Source organism: Cherax quadricarinatus, chromosome 7 (genome assembly GCF_038502225.1).
Source record: "Cherax quadricarinatus isolate ZL_2023a chromosome 7, ASM3850222v1, whole genome shotgun sequence".
NCBI lineage: Eukaryota > Metazoa > Arthropoda > Malacostraca > Decapoda > Parastacidae > Cherax > Cherax quadricarinatus.
Genome location: NC_091298.1, coordinates 28,991,059 through 29,014,529, shown reverse-complemented (window position 1 = coordinate 29,014,529; position 23,471 = coordinate 28,991,059). Strand labels below are relative to the sequence as shown.

Sequence of the window (23,471 nt, the reverse complement as noted above, 5' to 3'; positions counted from 1 at the left end):
ACTGACTTACTGAGTGACTTGGCTGACTTACTGAGTGACTTGACTAACTTAATGAATGACCTGACTGACTTACTGAGTGACTTGACTGACTTACTGAATGACTTGACTGACTTACTGAATGACTTGACTGATGTACTAAATGTTATGACTGACTGAATGACTTGACTGACTTACTGAGTGACTTGGCTGACTTACTGAATGACTTGACTGACTTACTGAATGACTTGACTGACTTACTGAATGACTTGACTGACTTACTGAATGACTTGACTGACTGAATGACGTGACTTACCGAGTGACTTGACTGACTTACTGAATGACTTGACTGATGTACTAAATGACTTGACTGACTTACTGAATATCTTGACTGACTGACTGACTGAATGACTTGACTGACTGACTGAATGACTTAAAGTTAGACACTCAAGTACAACCATCGACTTCAGCACCAGAAGCTCTACCATCCACCTCAGGCCAGTAGCGCCACAGCATAGCTCTCCACTCTCTTCACAATCATCCACAAATACCAGCACCCACAATTTAAGGTAAGAAATACTATTATTTCTGTTAAATTTGTAGTCTTAAGAAGTAAAAACAAAATAGTACATCACAACAATGAACTACAATTACATATTCACTTTTATTTATGTAAGATATGGAGGCCAAAAAAATGGTTGTTTGGTTTTTTGGGGGTTCCCCAGAATGTAACCCTATTTTCCTCATAAGTTCTTCAGTTCATCTAACATGATTTTACTTAACATGGCGTTTTCAGGAACGTAACTACTATGCTTAATGACAGTCTACTGTATTTCACGATCCATTGTTTTCACATTTTAATTTACTTCACTGATGACTTGTACAGCAAGTTTGTTCAGAAATTTTAGACGAGGTGAATTACAAATGCTTAAAATGTTTAGTACGTTGAATAATGTCTTATGAACATAGTGTGTGAGTTTTGTCTAGAGGGTGAACATGTTACTAGTGAAACAGTGATTCAGATGTTGCCCTGAAGCAACTAAAATGCCAGGAGCAAGGGGCTGGTAACCCCTTCCTGTATAAATTACTAAATGTAAAAAGAAGAAACACTTTCGTTTGCTCTTTTTTGGTCACCTTGCCCTGGTGGGATATGGCTGGTATGTTAACCCTTTGACTGTCACAACCCCAAATCCTAAAGTGTCTCTCTGTGTTGCAAAGTTTTCAAAAAGAAAACATGATTTTTTCTTATGAAATAATAGAGAATCTTTTCCCAATGTTAATGTCACCAAAAGTATGAAATCTGATCGAAAACTTATGGAATTATGCTCTCGCGAAGTTAGCGATCTCGGCGATGTTTACGCATCGGTGATTTCACCCATTTTGAGCCCTATTTTCAGCCAATTCCATTGTTCCAGATGACCAAACTCATAGCTATTTCTTCAGAACTTCATTTTTTCTATCGACTGAGTACAAGAAACCGCCCATTTACCAATTTTAGCTACCCAATAAAGTGGTCAGAAATTGACAGTTAGGCCAATTTCGTGCAAATTGAAATACAGTGGACCCCCGCATAACGATGGCATCACATAGCGATTATTTCGCATACCGCTTACTTTAATTGCAAAAATTTTGCCTCACATACCGCTTAAAAACCCGCTTACCGATTTTCTTCCGAGACGCGCTCACATGTTCCGCCGGTGGCATTGTTTACCAGCCAGCCTCCGCGGTAACATCCAAGCATACAATCGGAATATTTCGTATTATTACAGTGTTTTCGGTGCTTTTTCTGGAAAATAAGTGACCATGGGCCCCAAGAAAGCTTCTAGTGCCAACCCTACAGCAATAAGGGTGAGAATTACAATAGAGATGAAGAAAAAGATCATTGATAAGTATGAAAGTGGAGTGCATGTCTCCGAGCTGGCCAGGTTGTATAATAAACCCCAATCAACCATCGCTACTATTGGTGGTACAGCTGCTGCTGCTGCTGCACTGTCAGCTGCTGCTGCTGCTGCACTGTCAGCTGCTGCTGCTGCTGTAGCACCGTTGTTGGTGTGGCTTATTGAGAATACCAAGAAACAATTAACCCCAGAGGATTTGCCACCCAGGATAACCCAAAAAAGTCAGTGTCATCGAAGACTGTCTAACTTATTTCCATTGGGGTCCTTAATCTTATCTCCCAGGATGCAACCCACACAAGTCGACTAACACCCAGGTGAACAGGGAAAAATGCCTGGAACTAGTGCTCATATTGGTGAATTTAAAGCCAGCAAAGGTTGGTTTGAGAGATTTAAGAATCGTAGTGGCATACACAGTGTGATAAGGCCTGTTCTGGAAGAAAATGCCAAACAGGACCTACAGTACTCAGGAGGAAAAGGCACTCCCAGGACACAGTGTCTCATCAGTCATTGCTGCATCTTCAATAAAGGTAAGTGTCATTTATTCTTCATTTAGTAGACTAGTACATGCACAATATATACTGTGCATGTACTACTCTACTATTGTGCATGTATCCTTCTCTTTGTGTGTGGGAAAATGTATATTTCATGTGGTAAAATTTTTTTTTTCATACTTTTGGGTGTCTTGCACGGATTAATTTTATTTCCATTATTTCTTATGGGGAAAATTCATTCACATAACGATTATTTCGCATAACAATTACCCCTCTTGCACGGATTAAAATCGTTAACCGGGGGTCCACTGTAGATGCCAATTTCAAAATAGGGTCCAGAATGAACACTGCAGATATTCCTGGCACTACAATAACATTTTCTCTGTTCATCAATCATGCCTCCAGGCCCCTCTTATATTACTCTTGCTTTCTATTTTGAATTTTTATTCACACAAAAAATAGAAGATTTTCTTTTATGCAGACTACTGCATTATTGTAATAATTGTATAAATAATGTCAACCCATTCATGACTGCACATTAGAATGGCTAATTGGACACTTATTGGACAATGACGCCATTTGTTTACTCTTGAATATCGGCAAAAATCGAACATTTCCTTTACCTTGAGCTCAATTTCAAGGTCCTTTTCATCGTGAAATCAATCAAAATCATGTCTATTTCTGTAAAATGTCTTCAATTCTATCAAATGAGTCCAAGAAAACGAGAATACAATCATAAATACTATACGAAAATATACCTCCAAGTTGGCGTTTTAATCCAAAAACACGGTCGGAGGTTTTTTTCTCATTATGCACTGCGTGCTGCAGGATTTTTTTTTATATTGCACACGCTAACCACACAGACCCATTCTCTCACATGTGGGCCTACCAGCTTTCTCCCGCTTTATTTGAAACCGTTAGAATTTTAGAGTATAAATACATGTACAGTGGACCCCCGGTATTCGATGGCATCGGTATTCGATAAATCCGGTATTCAATGCATTATATCGCAAAAAAATTTCCTCGGTATTCGATTGAAAACCCGGTATTCGATACGATTCGTACGAGACCTGTCCACGTGTGGCCTGAACTGCCCCGTGTGTGCCAGTGTTTACAAGCCAGCCAGTGTGCGCGCATCTAAGGATACATTCGGTACATTCCATATTATCACTGTGTTTGGTGCTTGTTTCTGCAAAATAAGTCACCATGGGCCCCAAGAAAGTATCTAGTGCCAACCCTGTGGTAAAAAGGGTGAGAATTAGTATGGAAATTAAGAAAGATTTTGAAGGGTTTGGGGCTAACCCTAAGAAGCCTATGCCAGTTGTGGACTCCATTGTGCCTACTTCAAAAATTAAGGAAATGTGTGCACAGTGGGTTGAAGTGCAAACCTTTATGGATTAAAATCACCCTAACACAGCTATTGCAAGCCTTGCTGGTGACTATTACAATGACAATGTTGTGGCCCATTTTAGACAAATCGTAAAGGAACGGGAGGTACAGAACTCTATGGACAGATTTGTTGTGCGACAGAGGTCCAGTGACTCTCAAGCTGGTCCTAGTGGCATTAAAAGAAGAAGGGAAGTAACCCCGGAAAAGGACTTGCTACCTCAAGTCCTAATGGAAGGGGATTCCCCTTCTAAACACTAACACCTCTCCCCTCCTCCCATCCCATCAATCATCACCAGATCTTCATTAAAGGTAAGTGTCAGTTATTTTATTGTTGTTGTAATTATTCTATTGCATTAAACTTAATATTTCACATAGTAAAATTTTTTTTTCATACTTTTGGGTGTCTTGCACGGATTAATTTGATTTCCATTATTTCTTATGAGGAAAATTGATTCGGTTCTCGATATTATCGGTATTCGATGAGCTCTCAGGAACGGATTAATATCGAATACCTGGGGTCCACTGTACGTGAAAAACACTGGCTCGTAAGATGTTTATATACAACCAAAACAGTCAAAGGGTTAAAAAATAATAGACTTATTTATAAGATTCCTTACACCTAACACACAATGAAGGTTCATGTATTATTTGAGATTTATTCAACAGCTTACATTCTTAGGCCATATCTATGAATTTCTATTATTAGTTCTATTGCATGGGAAGTTAACTCGTTTGCGTATTATCCCAGTGGGTCCATTGACATGTTCACAGAAGCCAGCCATGAGTATATGGCACTTGATGCTTGGATTGCCCCATCGTCCTTCATAAAACCACCAGTGTCTGTGGAAGTTTGATGATAGTTACCATAGTATAGTATTTGAATACATAGGTCAGTGGGTTTGTAATTTGCACATGGTAATAAATAATGTATATATTTGTGTACAAGAGACTTGGACATGCAGCAGGCATGTGTGTTAGATAGGAGTAGAGACAAATGGTTTTTGGATCTGATGAGCTGTTGGGGTTTGAGCAATGTTATATTGTGTGAAGGAATCCAGGGAAATTGGTTTAGCCAGATTTGAGTCCTAGAGGTTTGAAGTACAGTGCCTGCACTTTAAAGGAGAAGCTTGGGGTATTTGCTGTTTGGACGGATATCTGAACTGTCATATCTGTGCACCTCTGGCAAGACAGTGATATTGTGAATGATGGTGAAAGTGTATCTTCTTCAGGTGACCCTGCCTCGGTGGGGCCAGCCAGCATGTTAAAAAAAATAAAAGTCATCTCTGTGAAAGTGAATATACAAAATTAAATAATTCATATCGTAGGTGAAGCCTCAAATCCAAACTGTTTGATTTTATGTGAGCATAACATCATGATAAACACTAATGCAGCTACATGAAGCCTTTGTTGATTCCATCAGTTTTACTCGTGCAGTGGGTCTTATCAGGTAACAAACTTGTTTGTTACTTGATAAAGTCCACTGAGTGGGCAAAACATCATCATTAACCCTTTGAGGGTCGACAGCCCTCTCCGAAACTCGTTCTCAGGGTCGGCCAAATTTAAAAAAAAAAAAATTATTTTCTCTTATGAAAAGATAGAGAATCTTTTCCCGATCATAAAGACACCAAAAGTTTGAAATTTGATAGAAAACTTACGGAATTATGCTCTCGCAAAGTTAGCGGTCTTGGCGATGTTTACGCATCGGCGATTTTGCCCACTTTGAGCCCCATTTTCGGCCAATTTCACTGTACTAGTCGACAAAAAACATGAATATTTCGCTAGAACTCCATTTTTTCTATCGAATGGGTGCAAGAAACCACCCATTTATGAAATTCAACTATCCAGTACAGTGGTCAGAATTTAGCAATTTTGCCAATTTCACACAAATTTCAAAAGATGCCAATTTCCGAATAGGGTCCAGAATAAACAAGAAAGACATTCCTGGCACTAAAATGACATTTCCTCTAGTCATTAGTCACGTCTCAAGGCCCCTCTTATATTCTTTTGCTTTCCACTTTGAATTTTTATTTTCACAAAAAATATAAGATTTGCTGTTATGCAGACTACTGCATTAGTGTAAAAAATGGTATAAATATTATTGGTGCACTTGTGAAAGAATATTAGACTCACCAGTTGACGTGTATTGCACGCTTAGCACGATTTGTTTACTTTTGAAGTTTGGTAAAAATCGAACATTTCTGCTATTTTGAGCTCAATTTCAAGGCACCTTTCATTGTAAAACCAGTCAAAATCATCTCAATTTCTGTAATATGTCTTCCATTCTATAAAATGAGACCAAGAAAACTAGAATACAACAATAAATACCATACGAAAATACATTGCAAAGTCGCTGATTTATTAAAAAAAATGGTCAAAGTTTTTTTTTTCTCATTATGCACTGTGTGCTGCAGGATTTTTTTTAGACTGTGCACACTGACCACATAGACCCATTCTTTCATATGAAGGCCTACCAGTTTTCTCCCACTAGATTTGAGGCCGCTAGAATTTATGAGTACTAGTACGTCAAAAAACCCTACGCGTAAGACGTACTAGTACGACCAAAACCCTCAAAGGGTTAAAGATTCTATATACAGTAGTTACATTTGTGTATATCACCGTGTTGATATTTCATTATCTACCTGCCAGACAAACATTTATTCATCTACTCAGTAATTATTAACATTCTGTAACCATTTTGACCTAGTGTATGTGGTGGATTGAGTACAATTTCTCAACATAGTTGTGTTAATACTCAATCATAATAAAATGAAATCAAGTGATGAAGTTCCTTCTTGTACAATAATTCATAATTTCTCACCATGTCATGTATCACATGGTTACATTCAAAGTCTCATTTCTTCATGAAAAAAAAGTGCTCAAATGAGCTTCAGAATTACTCCTATACTAGGAAGAGGCCATAAGGTACTTATTTTTCTTAAATACTGGATACAGTGTACATTGCTGTATAGTTAAAAACATTTAAAAATTTTTAAAATACAGGTATTATCATAATTTAAGTAATATCCTAAACCTAGTTAAAAACCTGACACCACATTCTTTTGTCCTAATACAAGAAATGAATAATTTTTTAAATGATAATGTGTGTTGTAAAAGTCAACTAAAATGCCAGGAGCAATGGGCTAGTAACCCCTTTTCCTGTATAGCTTAACTCTTTGAGGGTTCAGAGGCCAAATCTCAGAGTGACAGCCAGGGTCCAAGAATTTTCAAAAAAAAAAAAATTATTTTTTATTATGAAATGGTAGAAAATAATTTTCTGAAGGTAATAAAACAAAAAAGTATGAAATTTGATGGAAAACTAAAGAAAATTATACTCGTGAATTTTGCTGCTTCGGCGATATTTACGCATCGGTGATTTTGCCAACTTTGACTCCCATTTCTTAACTATTTCACTAGTATTACTTCTATTTTATAGATTGAGCACAAGAAATCGCCCAGTCAACTGTTTCAACTACCCAATAAAGTGATTGAAATTTGGTAATTTGGCCAATTTAACACAAAGTTCAGAATACTCCAATTTCAAAATAAGGTCCAGAATAAACAATGCAGGCATTCCTGGCACTAAACTAACATTTCCTCTGTTTATTAGTTACATTTTCAGGCTTTACAAATGAATTCCATTTTGATTTTTTATTCACAATGAATTTTTATTCACACCAAAAAATAGAAGATTTACTGTTAAGCAATATTGTAATAATTGTATAAATAATATAAACACATTCATGAACGTACATTAGACCCACCAGCTGACGTGTATTAGACATGTGATGTCATTTGTTCACTCTTGAACATTGGCAAAAATTGAACATTTCTGCTATTTTGAGCTCAGTTTCAAGCCATTTTCAGTACTAAAACCAATCAAAATCATCTCTATTTCTGTAATATATCTTCCATTCTATCAAATGAGACAAAGAAATTGCAAATACAACTGTAAAAAACATACAAAAGAACACTATAAAGTCGCTGTTTTAACCCCTAAACGGTCCAAAAGTATATATACGTTGTCTCGCCCAGTGCCCCAAATATTTTGAAAAATAAAAAGTTTTTTTTCTGGAAATAGGGAACATTTTTCCAAGCATTATAGGATTAAAAAAAATTAGGGTCAATGCTTACTGAGATATGAGGCTGCGAAGTTGGCACTTAATGCTCACCTGAGGGCAGCATCGAGTCCTGCCTCTTGCAGAAGTGTTGCCAATATACCTTTTTTTCTCATTTTTATATTTATATAATTTTTATGTTCTGATAATTACAATTTATAGTAGTTCTTGTCATTTCATACCCAATCTTTGTTCTGACACTAATATATGGGTACTGAAATTGTACTCAAATTGTCACAAACACATTGACAGGTGGACATTTACACCTGCCTTGGTCATTTACTATTATCTAGGAATATATACAAAGTATTTGTAAGTCCCAGCAGTGTTTTGGATACACAGGAGTGTATAATAATAATAATAATAATAATAATAATAATAATAATAATAATAATAATAATAATAATAATAATAATAAGTTCCCTTTAAGCACGATGTAAGACAAGTGTCAGTGACAAGCGTCAGCGAGGTACAGTGATAAGATCAGTGGTGACATATGATGAGCATCGGCAAGGGTGTCGTGATAAGATAAGGGGCGACATTTGATGAGTGCCAGCGAGGGTGCAGTGATGAGATAAGGGGTAACATTTGATGAGTGTTGGCATCTCTGTCTCTGCTTATCTGTCTCTCAGTCTTATCTCTCTGTCTGCTTGTCTCTCTTTCTGTCTCTCTGCTTGTCTCTCTGTCTCAGAGAGAGCCACTGTGAACCAACAAGTATTCTTACGCATTATATCTACAAGCACAGTATAGCACTTTGGAGTTTTTAGGTTATCCTAGGTAATTTACACTATGTACAACTGTATTTATGTGTACCTGTGAGACAGAGATAGAAAGAGATAGAGACAGAGACAGAGACAGATAGACACAGAGATAGAGACATAGATGCAGACGGAAAGACAGACAGACAGAGATAGAGCCAGCTGGCCAGCAGCCGGCCAGCTAGTTGGCCAGCCAGTCAGCCTGTCTAACACTTACTACACATTACAGAATTGTTTCTCTTTACCTAGGGTATAGGTTATAAGACATTCTGAAAGGGTGTTGGGCAAATGTTGCACATGGGTTATTATCGAGGTTTTTGATATTTCCTCGACCACTTGTGGCCATATCCATCTCAAAACCACTAAACTTGGGGTCAACATCACTTTCCTCTTAAAAGGGAAGTGTTAATATGACATGACATCAGTGAATCCTAGGTGTTTGCCATGCTGTTTGCTCTAGCTGGTGCTCATTTTAACTGGTGTTCCCACAAGGTACTAAGTGGTCCCAAACGTATATACTGTACAGTGGACCCCCGCATACCATTGGCATCACATAACGTTAAATCCACATACCGATACATTTTATCGCTAAGATTTTGCCTCGCATACCGCTAAAAAACCCGCTCAACGCTGTTCGTCCAAGACGCGTCTAATGTGCGGCCTGAGCCAGCCTCACATGTTCTGCCGGTGGCATTGTTTACCAGCCAGCCTCCACGGTAACATCCAAGCATACAATCGGAACATTTCGTATTATTACAGTGTTTTTGGTGATTTTATCTGCAAAATAAGTGACCATGGGCCCCAAGAAAGATTCTAGTGCCAACCCTACAGGAATAAGGGTGAGAATTACTACAGAGATGAAGAAAGAGATCATTGCTAAGTATGAAAGTGGAGTGCGTGTCTCCGAGCTGGCCAGGTTGTATAGTAAACCCCAATCAACCATTGCTACTATTGTGTCCAAGAAAACAGCAATCAAGGAAGCTGTTCTTGCCAAAGGTTCAACTGTGTTTTCGAAACAGAGATCGCAAGTGATAGAAGATGTTGAGAGAGACTTATTGGTGTGGATAAATGAAAAATAGATAGCAGGAGATACCATCTCTCAAGTGATCATAAGTGAAAAGCCTAGGAAGTTGCATGAGGATTTAATTAAAAAAATGCCTGCAACTAGTGATGATGTGAGTGAATTTAAGGCCAGCAAAGGTTGGTTTGAGAGATTTAAGAAGCGTAGTGGCATACATAGTGTGATAAGGCATGGTGAGGCTACCAGTTTGGACCACAAAGCAGCTGAAAAATATGTGCAGGAATTCAAGTACATAGTGAAGGACTGAAACCTGAACAAGTGTTTAATTGTGATGAAACAGGCCTGTTTTGGAAGAAAATGCCAAGCAGGACCTACATTACTCAGGAGGAAAAGGCACTCCCAGGACATAAGCCTATGAAAGACAGGCTTACTCTGTTGATGTGTTCCAATGCTAGTGGTGATTGCAAAGTGAAGCCTTTATTAGTGTATCACTCAGAAACTCCCAGAGCGTTCAGGCAAAAGAATATCCTCAAGGCTAATTTGTGTGCTGTGGAGGGCAAACAGTAAGGCATGGGTCACTAGGGACTTTTTCTATGACTGGTTACACCAAGCACTTGCCCCCAATGTGAAAAATTACCTAACTGAAAAGAAATTAGACCTTAAGTACCTCCTGGTGTTAGACAATGCCCCTGGTCATCCTACAGACGTGGCAGAGCAACTTTATGGGGACATGAGCTTCATTAAGGTGAAGTTTTTGCCTCCTAATACCACTCCTCTCCTGCAGCCCATGGACCAGCAGGTTATTGCAAACTTCAAAAAACTGTACACAAAAGCTCTGTTTGAAAGGTGCTTTGTAGTGACCTCAGAAACTCAATTGACTCTAAGAGAGTTTTGGAGAGAGCACTTTAATATCCTCAATTGTGTAAACCTTATAGGTAAGGCTTGGGAGAGAGTGACTAAGAGGACCTTGAACTCTGCTTGGAAGAAACTGTGGCCAGAATGTGTAGACCAAAAGGATTTTGAAGGGTTTGAGGCTAACCCTGGGAATCCTATGCCAGTTGAGGAATCCATTGTGGCATTGGGAAAGTCCTTGGGGTTGGAGGTTAGTGGGGATGATGTGGAAGAGTTGGTGGAGGAGGACAATGAAGAACTAACCACTGATGAGCTGCTAGATCATCTTCATCAGCAAGAGGCCAGACCTGAGGAAACTGCTTCGGAGGAGGGGAGAGAGAAATTGAAGAAGTTGCCTACTTCAAAGATTAAGGAAATGTGTGGAATGTGGCTTAAAGTGCAAACCTTTTTTGATGACAATCACCCTAACACAGCTATTGCAAGCCGTGCTGGTGACTATTACACTGACAATGTTGTGAACCACTTTAGGAAAGTCATAAAGGAACGGGAGGTACAGGCCTCTACGGACAGATATGTTGTGTGACAGAAGTCCAGTGACTCTGAAGCTGGTCCTAGTGGCATTAAAAGAAGAAGGGAAGTAACCCCGGAAAAGGACTTGACACCTCAAGTCTTAATGGAAGGGGATTCCCCTTTTAAACACTAAGACTCTCTCCTCCTCCCATCCCATCAATCATCACCAGATCTTCAATAAAGGTAAGTGTCATGTAACTGTGCATGTCTTTTTCAGTTTGTGTGTATTAAAATTAATATTTCATGTGGTAAAAAATTTTTTTTTCATACTTTGGGGTGTCTTGCACGGATTAATTTGATTTCCATTATTTCTTATGGGGAAAATTCATTCGCATAACGATAATTTCGCATAACAATGAGCTCTCAGGAACGGATTAATATCGTTATGCGGGGGTCCACTGTATATGCTTGGGGCGCTAGCGGTAAAAACATATATGTATGTTTGAACCATTTAGGGGTTAATCCAAAAATATGGTCACAGTTTTTTCTCATTATGCACTGCGTGCTGCAGTATTTGTTTTATGTGGTGCATGCTTACCACTTAGATGTATTCTCTCACATCTAGGCCCAAATTTACTGCTTACAGCTTATTTGAGTGAGCTGAGCTCAAGCCGTAGTTCTGCGGCTTGGACCCAGGCTTCAAAGCTGTAGAACTACGGGGCGGACCCTCAAAAGGTTAATAAAAATAAAAAGAAGAAAACCTTTAAGTTGGGATTCAGTGATTGTGCGTGAATGATGTTGAAAGTGTTTCTTTTTTGAATCACCCTGCCTCAGTGGTAGACGGCCTATGTGTTAAAAAAATTTTGCTATAATTTTAAAAACATTCCATATTTTAGAACAGAGGCTGTATATGCATTTTGAGTAAAGCCCACATAACAACTTAGAGGAAAGCCTCGCTTATACAGCAGGTTAGGTTCTGGGCTACTGCTTTAAAGCGAAAATTGCTGTAAATTGAATCATATCCTTTTTCACTTTCAAATGCTTATAATAGCCTGATAAATGTTTACACTATCATATATTAACCCTTTCAGGGTCCGTGCTGTAGATCTACGGCTTTACGTTCAGGGTCCAAACCGTAGATCTACGCCATGAGCTCAGCTCACTCTGATAAGCTGTGAGTGGTAAATTTAGGCCTAGATATGAGAGAATACATCTATGTGGTATGTGTGCACCACATAAAACAAATCCTGCAGCACACAGTGTATAATGAGAGAAAAAACTGAGACTGTGATTTTCGATTAAAACAGCGACTTTGCAGTGTTTTTTCATATGTTTTTTATAGTTGTATTTGCGATTTCTTGGTCTCATTTGATAGAGTGGAAGATGTATTACAGAAATAGAGATGATTTTGATTGGTTTTAGCACTGGAAATGGCTTGAAACTGAGCTCAAAGTAGTGGAAATGTTAAATTTTTGTCGATGTTCAAGAGTAAACAAACGACCTCACACGTCTAATACACACCAGCTGGTGGGTCTAATATACATTCACAAATGTGGTGATGATATTTATACAATTATTACAATATTGCATAACAGTAAATCTTTTATTTTTTGGTTTGAATAAAAATTCATTATGTGAATAATAAAAAATCAAAATGTAATTCATTTGTAAAGCCTCAAAACGTAACTAATGAACAGAGGAAATGTTAGTTTAGTGCCAGGAATGTCTGCAGTGTTTATTCTGGACCCCATTTTGAAATTGGAATATTTTGAACTTTGTGTTAAATTGGCCAAATTACCAATTTCCGATCACTTTATTTTGTAGTTGAAACAGTTGACTGGGCGATTTATTGTGCTCAATTGATAGAATAGAAGTAATACTAGTGAAATAGCTAAGAATTTGGTCGACTGGAATAATGTAATTGGCCTAAAATGGGAGTCAAAGTCGGCAAAATTGCCAATTTGTAAATATCTCTGACATCTAAATTTGCGAGAGCATAATTTTGTCAATTTTCCATCAAATTTCGTACTTTTTGCTTTATTACCTTCAGAAAAAGATTCTCTACCATTTCATAAGAAAAAATAACAAATTTTTTTTTTTTTAAATTCTTGGACCCTGGTGTGCACTTTGAAATTTGGCCTCTGGTTAAATGAACAATATATCTGGGCCTAAAAATTCCACATGCAGTCGCACCTCGAGTTACGAACTTAATTCTTTCCAGAAGGCTGTTCGAGTGCCGATACCAAACGAATTTGTTCCCATAAGGAATAATGTAAATTAAATTAGTCTGTTTCAGACTCCCCAAAATACACTAATACGCCTACATAATTGTTCAAGTCGGGAGCTGTTTGAAACTCGAGGTACCACTGGTACACACATTACTCACCTTAAAATATTTTTATCCTTGGCTTATAGTGAGTAGTGAATATATTTATTGTAGGAGTCTGAATAAATGAAGAATGGGTATAGTTGAAAACTGCTGTATTAGCAAAACACTGTAAAGTAGGGCCTTACCTATACTCATATATACAGTATTATGCACCAGGTTCATCTCTCTGCATTGTTACCTATTACCTGGAGTTTACCTGGAGAGAGTTCCGGGGGTCAGTGCCCCCGCGGCCCGGTCTGTGACCAGGCAAGCACGTGAAAATAATTAAAAACAAAATTGTATCCAGAATCATGTAAATATTTTTCCTCTGTAAAGGGAATATATTAACAGTTTGACTGTTCTTTAAGTATTCTACATACAGTAGTCCCCCAAATTCCTGAGGGTTACGTTCCAAGATCACCCGTGAATTTGGAAAAATCCACGAATTCTGGATGCGGGTAAAAAGATGCCTATAAATGCCTAGTTATCTAGTTTAAACCCTAAATATACCCTGAAAACACTTTAAATTTAATTTCAAACTCAGCTTCATACATCACCCTTAAAAAAAAAGAATGTAAAGATAAACCCGTATACAGTACTGTACTCCTATATCACCCGCAGTGCTAGACTGTAAAATACTGATGTTACCCCCATTTTTTTTTTATTAACACATTGGCTTTTTGCCACCAAGGCAGGGTGACCTAACACCCTTCCTTCAGAGTGCTGGCACTGTACTTCCCATCTCCAGGAATCAAGTCTGGCCTGCCAGTTTCCCTGAATCCCTTCATAAATGTTACTTTGCTTACACTCCAACAGCATGTCAAGTCCTAAAAACCATTTGTCTCCATTTGCTCCTATCTAACATGCTCACGCACGCTGGCTGGAAGTCCAAGCTCCTCACACACAAAACTTCCTTTACCCCCTCCCTCCAACCTTTCCTAGGCCGACCCCTACACTGCCTTCCCTCCACTACAGATTTATACACTCTCAAAGTCATTCTATTTTGTGTCATCCTCTCTACATGTCCAACCATCTCAATAACCCCTCTTTAGCCCTCTGGATAATAATTTTGATAATCCTGCACCACCTAATCTCCAAAGTGTCTGTCTATTCTCTGCATTATATTCACACTACACATTGCCCTCAGACATGGCATCTCCACTGCCACCAGCCTTCTCCTTATTGCAACATTCACCACCCATGCCTCACACCCATGCAAGAGTGTTGGTATAACTATACAGTGGACCTCTGGATTATGACGTCATCGAATTACGTAAAATTCGGATTAAGTAACGTTTTTGCATCAAAATATTGGCTCGGTTAACGACAAAGAACTTGGTTAAAGTCATTCATCCCGAATGTGTCCGCGTAGCATGAGCGGCCCGGCCACTCCATGTACAGCCAGTGTGTCATTGTTTACAAGCCAGTGAGGACGATTCTACGCGTACATGCGATACATTTTGTATTATTCCATTGTTATTAGTGCTTGTATCTGCTATATAAGCCACCATGGGCCCAGAGAAAGCTTCTAGTGCCAGCCCTGTGGTAAAGAGGGTGAGAAACACTATAGAATTCAAGAAAGAGATACGAAAGTGGAGTGCGTGTCTCCGAGCTGGCCAGGTTGTATGACAAACCTCATACAACCATCGCTACTATCTTGGCCAAGAAAAAGGCAATCAAGGAAGCTGTTGTTGCGAAAGGTGCTAATATGCTTACAAAACGGAGATCGCAAATACTACTCGAAGATGTGGAGAGACTGTTGTTGGTGTGGATCAACGAGAAACAATTATCAGGAGATAGTGTTTCACAGTCAATTATATGTGAAAAAGCAAGGCGGTTGCATGTGGATCTCATTAAGAAAATGCCAGGAACTAGTGCTGATATTGATGAATTTAAGGCCAGCAAAGGCTGGTTTGAGAGGTTTAAGAATCGTAGTGGCATACGCCAGAAACAGAGCAATTTTGGACAAATTTTTGGTGCGACAGGGGTCCAGTGACTCTCAAGCTGGTCCTAGTGGCATTAAAAAACAAAGAAGGGAGGTAACCCTAGAAAAGGACTTGGTACCTAAAGTCTTTATGGAAGGGGATTACCCTTCCAAACAATTGTAAACTCCTCCATCCTCTTCCCTCCTCCTGTCTCATCACTCATCAATATGTCTTCAATAAAGGTAAGTGTCATTTTATTATTTATTTATTTATTTCTCCTGCATGTTTCATTGTTTTCTGTGTAGGGAAATGTATATTTCATGTAAAAAAATTTTGTTTAATACTTTTGGGTTTCTGCAACTGATTAATTGGATTTCCATTATTTCTTATGGGGAAAATTAATTTGGATTATGACAGATTCGGTATAAGACACGCTCTCTGTAACAGATTAATGTTGGGGGCCCACTGTACTCTCATACATTCTCCTCTTTGCTTTCATGGACAAAGTTCTTTATCTCCACAGATTCCTCAGTGCACCGCTCACCTTCCCCTCATCGATTCTATGAGTCACCTCATCTTTCATAGACCCATCTGCTGACATATTCCTTCCCAAATATCTGAATACACTCACCTCCTCCGTAATCGCTCCCTCCAGTCTGTGTGGTCTTAGGAAAGGAACTCCGTCGTTAAGTGAGGAGAGGCTGTATTATATTTTATATGGAAATTTTGCTGAATTTATGTTAATATTTATGTTACAAAATTATTACATTATATTTTTCTTAATATTTAGCATTAAAACACACAAAATATTACATATTGCTACGAAAAAAGCCCTCCAAAATTCCGTGAATTTGCGGGTATTTCCACAAACAATTATTAGTCAGGTTCTAAGGAAAAATCCGCGAATTACTGAAACCACGAATTCAGAACATTGAATTTGTGGGGGTCCAATGTATACGTAGAATACTACATGTATTTTATATCTTTCTTCTTTCAACAAACTGGCCGTCTCACGAAAGCAGGGGGGCCCAAAAAGAAAAACATAAGTTTCTCTCTTTAAATTTAGTAACATATACAAGAGAATGGGTTACTAGCCCCTTGCTCCCGGCATTTTAGTCACTTCTTATGACATGCGTGGCTTATGGAGGAAGAATTCTGTTCCACTTGCCCATGGAGATAAGCAGAAATAAACAAGAACAAGAACTAGTAAGAAAATAGAAGAAAACCCAGAAGGGTATGTATATACATGCTTGTACATGCATGTGTAGTGTGACCTAAGTGTAAGGAGAAGTAGCAAGATGTACCTGAAATCTTGCATGTTTATGAGACAGAAAAAAGACACCAGGAATCCTACCATCATGTAAAACAATTACAGGCTTCCGTTTTACACTCACTTGGCAGGACAATAGTACCTTCCTGGGCAGTTGCTGTCTACCAACCTACTACCTAGGTGTTCTATATATATTTTATGGCTTGGAGAGCATATAAATCTGTAGTGGAAGTAAGGCAGGGTAGGAGTTGGCCTAGGAAAGGTTGGAGGGAGGGCGTAAAGGAGGTTTTGTGTGCGAGGAGCTTGGACTTCCAGCAGTCATGCATGAATGTGTTAGACAGGAATGAGGGGAGAGAAATAGTTTTTATGACTTGACGTGTTGTGGGAGTGTGAACGAGGTAACATTTATGAAGGGATTTAGGGAAACCAGCAAGCCGGGCTTGAGTCATGGAGGTGGGAAGCACAGTGCCTGTGCTCTGATGGAGAGGTGTTGATGTTGCAGTTTCTTAGCAGTAGTGTAGGTGCACCTCTGACAGTGATGGAGTGAGTGATACCTGGAGTATACCTGGAGAGGGTTTTGGAGGTCAACGTCCTCATGGTCTGATCTGAGACCAGGCCTCGTGGTGGATCAGGGTCTGATCAACCAGGCTGTTACTGCTGGCCGCACGTAAATGAACGTAAGAACCACAGTCTGACTGGTCAGGTAATGACTTGAGTGCCTATCCACTGCCTTGAAAACAGCCAGGGGTCCCCCTTATGCATGCTGAGAGGAATTGAACAATCTTGGGCCCCTGACACTTATTGTGTTGTCTCTTAGTGTACATGTGGCACCCCTGCTTTTCATTGGGGGAGTGTTGTATCTCCTGCTGAGTCTTTTGCTTTCATAGGTGTGCAAGTTTGGTACTAATCCCTCTTGGATTTTCCAAGCATATATTATCGTGTATAATCTCTTCTCACTTAATGATGGAGCTCCGTTCCTAAGACCACGTCATTAAACGAATTCATCACTAAGTGAGGAGCATACAGTGGACCCCCGCATAGCGACCTTAATCCGTGCAAGAGGGCTGGCTGTTATGCGAAATGTTCGCTATGTGAATGAATTTTCCCCATAAGAAATAATGGAAATCAAATTAATCCGTGCAAGACACCCAAAAGTTTGAAAAAAAAAATTTTACCACATGAAATATACATTTTCCTACACACAAAGAGAAGGATACATGCACAATAGTAGAGTAGTACATGCACAATATATATTGTGCATGTACTACTCTACTAAATGAAGAATAAATGACACTTACCTTTATTGAAGATGCAGCAATGACTGATGAGACACTGTGTCCTGGGAGTGCCTTTTCCTCCTGAGTACTGTAGGTCCTGTTTGGTATTTTCTTCCAGAACATGCCTTATCACACTGTGTATGTCACTACGATTCTTAAATCTCTCAAACCAACCTTTGCTGGCTCTAAATTCACCAATATGAGCACTAGTTCCAGGCATTTTCCCTGTTCACCTGGGTGTTAGTCGACTGGTGTGGGTTGCATCCTGGGAGACAAGATTAAGGACCCCAATGGAAATAAGTTAGACAGTCTTCGATGACACTGACTTTTTTGGGCTATCCTGGGTGGCAAATCCTCTGGGGTTAATTGTTTCTTGGTATTCTCAATAAGCCACACCAACAACGGTGCTACAGCAGCAGCAGCAGCAGCTGACGATGTTACAGCAGCAGCAGACGATGCTACAGCAGCAGCAGCAGCAGACGATGCTACAGCAGCAACAGACGATGCTACAGCAGCAGCAGACGATGCTACAGCAGCAGCAGCAGCAGACGATGCTACAGCAGCAGCAGCAGCTGACGGTGGTACAGCAGCAACAGACGATGCTACAGCAGCAACAGATGATGCTACAGCAGCAGCAGACGATGCTACAGCAGCAGCAGATGATGCTACAGCAGCAGCAGACGGTACTACAGCAGCAGGAGCAGCTGACGGTGGTACAGCAGCAGCAGCTGACAGTGCAGCAGCAGCTGACGGTGATACAGCAGCAGCAGCAGCTGTACCACCAATAGTAGCGATGGTTGATTGGGGTTTATTATACAACCTGGCCAGCTCGGAGACACGCACTCCACTTTCATACTTATCAATGATCTTTTTCTTCATCTCCATAGTAATTCTCACCCTTATTGCTGTAGGGTTGGCACTAGAAGCTTTCTTGGGGCCCATGGTCACTTATTTTCCAGAAAAAAATCACCAAAAACACTGTAATAATACAAAATGTTCCGATTGTGTGCTTGGATGTTACCGTGGAGGCTGGCTGGTAAACAATGCCACCCGCGGAACATGTGAGCGTGGCTCAAGCGCACATTGGACGCGTCTCGGACGAAGGCCGCTGAGCGGGTTTTTGTCCACTATGCGGGGCAAAATTTTAGCGATCAAAGCGTCCGCTATGCGGATTGTCCGCTATGCAAGGCGTCCGTTATGCGGGGGTCCACTGTACTATAATGATAGTGGGTTTGTGTTAACTATCTTTGATGTTGTTTTAATGTCACCTTTGCACCATTTATAACATATTTGGTATATTTTTAAATGTTTATACAGTAGTGTACTGCATATTGAAATAAACAGATTAGAGGAAATCAGCTCTAATATACGGTGGACCCTCGGTTTTTGTGTTTAATCTGTTCCAGAGCGATCGGCCAAAACCGAAACCATTTTCCCCGTAAGAAATAATGTAAATGGAATTAATCCGTTCCAGACACCCAGAAGTATCAACAAAAAAATTGTTTTTTTTCCTTAAGGATAGATTTATATGCACAAAAGAATGAACATTACATATGACACTTACCTTTATTGAAGGCTGTTGTTGCTGGAAGGAAGACAGGGAGGAGGGGAGAGGGAAGAGAGGTTATTCTTTGGAAGGGGAATCCCCCTCCATAAGGACTGTAGGTACCAAGTCCTTATCTGGGGTCACTTCCCTCCTTTGTTTTTTAATGCCACTAGGACCAGCTTGAGAGTCACTGGACCCCTGCCGCACAAAATAACTATCCAGAGTGCTCTGTTTTTGGCGTCTCTTTAAGGGAGCTAGTCACTCTCTGCCCTCTACTGCCACTCTTTATTGATTAATTGCTTTGCATTCACAAGCAACTTTATTTTGAATATTGTCTATAAAACATATCCCTGAGGTATCCTGGTAATATCTGGTGTTTTCAACCCTTGTACTGCAGCTTGATTGTCTCCCACCCATACCTCTATAATCTATCAGTTTAAAGTCCTAGACAAGTCAGCAATGGCCCCCCTCAATCGAGTTGGCTAATGCAACCACTCCGGCCCCTGAGAGATGTACCCCATCCCTTGCATACATATCACATTTGCCATAAAACTCGTATTGTATCTCAAATTTTTCATTATAACTCAAAGCTTAATTCCTTAATGAGGGTAAATTATAATTCAAAATTATCTAGACTCAAGGCCATTGTAACTCAAAGGACCACTGTATTTAAAAATTATAACTGGTGACGGGAGGAGAGAAGACAGTGAACAGATGTTACATGACCTTTTTGCAATAAATGTTGAATCATAATATAAAAGTAAGGACAAGTGCAGTGAGCACCAAGAGGAAGGCCTGGCTTGGAACTGGGCTGGTCACATATCTAGAGGTATTGAGAAATGCTGAAAAAATGGAATAATAATTTTAAATATAACATGAGGAAGACTCAAAAAAATATTAGTTTTTATGTGAAAGGTTGAATATATGGTAATGAAAGAGAGAAAAGTTATGAAATATGTTGATGGTACAAGAGTGAACTAGCAATGGCAGTGCTGGATGGATTGAAAGTTTCCCCTTCAAGCATGAAGATGAAGACAAGCCACACAACAACCTGCTATTAAGACAACATTTTGCTTAATCAAGTCATGACTTGATAAAGTTCTTCACTGTGAAATGTTTCAGTAGAACTTGTTCTGTAACTTGTGTTTTTGTCTTGCCAGCACCTGTGCTGCTGTACAATATGTTTGATTCCCAGCATGAGGATAATGCACTAGATGACTTAGTATATACACTAGTTATGCAGCATTAAAGAAACAATAAATGGGATCTAATTAATTAAATACTCTCTTGTGAATTAGAATTTAAAGATAAATATGAGTGCAGCAACACAAAAAATTGGAGGGATGGCAAGTTTACTCAAACCTTGTAATTAACAATACCTGTGTGGTTTTAATGTTGCTGGAACATCTAGGTCAATAATATCTAGATTGAGCCATGTCTTCCACTCCAGTCCCATCCCTGTATCATCTTCAAGAAGTGGAATAGCCATGTACCGATGAATACCTAGAAGGACAGAAATTGTTTTCATGTTAGAAATAGATTTACTGAATACTTTGATTTTGTGAAAAAACTCAAAAACAGATCTGCATGTAAAAATTTAGAAAAATTAAGTACCTTCAATGGGAGTACCTTGATGCTGGTGAAGGGCTCTTGATCCAATAAATTGGAGCTATCCTTTTCCTTGAATCGAATCCAATTGCCTCCCATACCCCAAGTGCTATGTGACATTATGAATTTACCACTTTAGTAATTCTTAACACATTGATCATATACTACCAAGATCAGGCAAGCTAGTGAATGAAACACCGAGAGATCCCTAGCGCACACACACACACACACACACACACACACACACACATCGCATTTAAAAAAAAGTCATAATAATCATAATCATTTATTTATTTTTATATGAAAAAGAACAGAGTTAGGCATTGCATTTTGGACAGATTTAAATAATTCTGCATGCCAGAACTTGAGTCATGGAGATGGGAAGCACAGTGCCTGCACTCTGAAGGAAGGGTGTTAATGTTGCATTTTATAACTGTAGTGTAAGCGTGCCTCTGGCAAGACAGTGATGGAGTGAATGATTGATGAAAGTTTTTCTTTTCTGGGCCACCCTACCTTGGTGGGAAATGGCTAATGTGTTAATAAAAAAATAATTAAACAATTCTGTATATATGGCAAAATTAAACTTAATGAGCTTGTTTATCATATATTTTTTTTTTTATTATCACACTGGCCGATTCCCACCAGGGCAGGGTGGCCCGAAAAAGAAAAACTTTCACCATCATTCACTCCATCACTGTCTTACCAGAAGGGTGCTTTACACTACAGTTTTTAAACTGCAACATTAACACCCCTCCTTCAGAGTGCAGGCACTGTACTTCCCATCTCCAGGACTCAAGTCCGGCCTGCCGGTTTCCCTGATCCCCTTCATAAATGTTACTTTGCTCACACTCCAACAGCACGTCAAGTATTAAAAACCATTTGTCTCCATTCACTCCTATCAAACACGCTCACGCATGCCTGCTGGAAGTCCAAGCCCCTCGCACACAAAACCTCCTTTACCCCCTCTCTCCAACCTTTCCTAGGCCGACCCCTACCCCGCCTTCCTTCCACTACAGACTGATACACTCTTGAAGTCATTCTGTTTCGCTCCATTCTCTTTACATGTCCGAACCACCTCAACAACCCTTCCTCAGCCCTCTGGACAACAGTTTTGGTAATCCCGCACCTCCTCCTAACTTCCAAACTACGAATTCTCCGCATTATATTCACACCACACATTGCCCTCAGACATGACATCTCCACTGCCTCCAGCCTTCTCCTCGCTGCAACATTCATCACCCATGCCTCACACCCATATAAGAGCGTTGGTAAAACTATACTCTCATACATTCCCCTCTTTGCCTCCAAGGACAAAGTTCTTTGTCTCCACAGACTCCTAAGTGCACCACTCACTCTTTTCCCCTCATCAATTCTATGATTCACCTCATCTTTCATAGACCCATCCGCTGACACGTCCACTCCCAAATATCTGAATACATTCACCTCCTCCATACTCTCTCCCTCCAATCTGATATTCAATCTTTCATCACCTAATCTTTTTGTTATCCTCATAACCTTACTCTTTCCTGTATTCACCTTTAATTTTCTTCTTTTGCACACCCTACCAAATTCATCCACCAATCTCTGCAACTTCTCTTCAGAATCTCCCAAGAGCACAGTGTCATCAGCAAAGAGCAGCTGTGACAACTCCCACTTTGTGTGTGATTCTTTATCTTTTAACTCCACGCCTCTTGCCAAGACCCTCGCATTTACTTCTCTTACAACCCCATCTATAAATATATTAAACAACCACGGTGACATCACACATCCTTGTCTAAGGCCTACTTTTACTGGGAAAAAATTTCCCTCTTTCCTACATACTCTAACTTGAGCCTCACTATCCTCGTAAAAACTCTTCACTGCTTTCAGTAACCTACCTCCTACACCATACACTTGCAACATCTGCCACATTGCCCCCGTATCCACCCTGTCATACGCCTTTTCCAAATCCATAAATGCCACAAAGACCTCTTTAGCCTTATCTAAATACTGTTCACTTATATGTTTCACTGTAAACACCTGGTCCACACACCCCCTACCTTTCCTAAAGCCTCCTTGTTCATCTGCTATCCTATTCTCTGTCTTACTCTTAATTCTTTCAATAATAACTCTACCATACACTTTACCAGGTATACTCAGCAGACTTATCCCCCTATAATTTTTGCACTATCTTTTATCCCCTTTGCCTTTATACAAAGGAACTATGCATGCTCTCTGCCAATCCCTAGGTACCTTGCCCTCTTCCATACATTTATTAAATAATTGCACCAACCACTCCAAAACTATATCCCCACCTGCTTTTAACATTTCTATCTTTATCCCATCAATCCCGGCTGCCTTACCCCCTTTCATTTTACCTACTGCCTCACGAACTTCCCCCACACTCACAACTGGCTCTTCCTCACTCCTACAAGATGTTATTCCTCCTTGTCCTATACACGAAATCACAGCTTCCCTATCTTCATCA

At 39.6% G+C, this 23,471-nt stretch overlaps 2 protein-coding genes across 10 annotated transcripts in view; one reads left to right on the top strand and one right to left on the bottom strand.

Annotated features, from left to right (window-relative positions):
• The window catches only part of Arp8 (Actin-related protein 8), a 311,465-nt gene that overhangs the window by 74,229 nt on the left and 213,765 nt on the right, over positions 1 to 23,471 (top strand). The gene's annotated exons all lie outside the window — the stretch shown is intronic.
• LOC128687032 (uncharacterized) overlaps positions 1 to 23,471 on the bottom strand; it is a 99,878-nt gene that overhangs the window by 1,293 nt on the left and 75,114 nt on the right. For 7 of the 8 annotated variants that reach the window (XM_070082377.1, XM_070082376.1, XM_070082379.1 and 4 more), the window contains 2 exons: positions 20,776 to 20,899; positions 4,426 to 4,594 (listed from right to left, as the gene is read on the bottom strand). In XM_070082377.1, the coding sequence (XP_069938478.1) occupies positions 4,441 to 4,594; positions 20,776 to 20,899 (278 nt within the window). In that variant the 3' untranslated portion in view covers positions 4,426 to 4,440. The remainder of the gene's footprint in view (positions 1 to 4,425; positions 4,595 to 20,775; positions 20,900 to 23,471) is intronic. The other variant, XM_070082380.1, reaches the window with a different exon arrangement.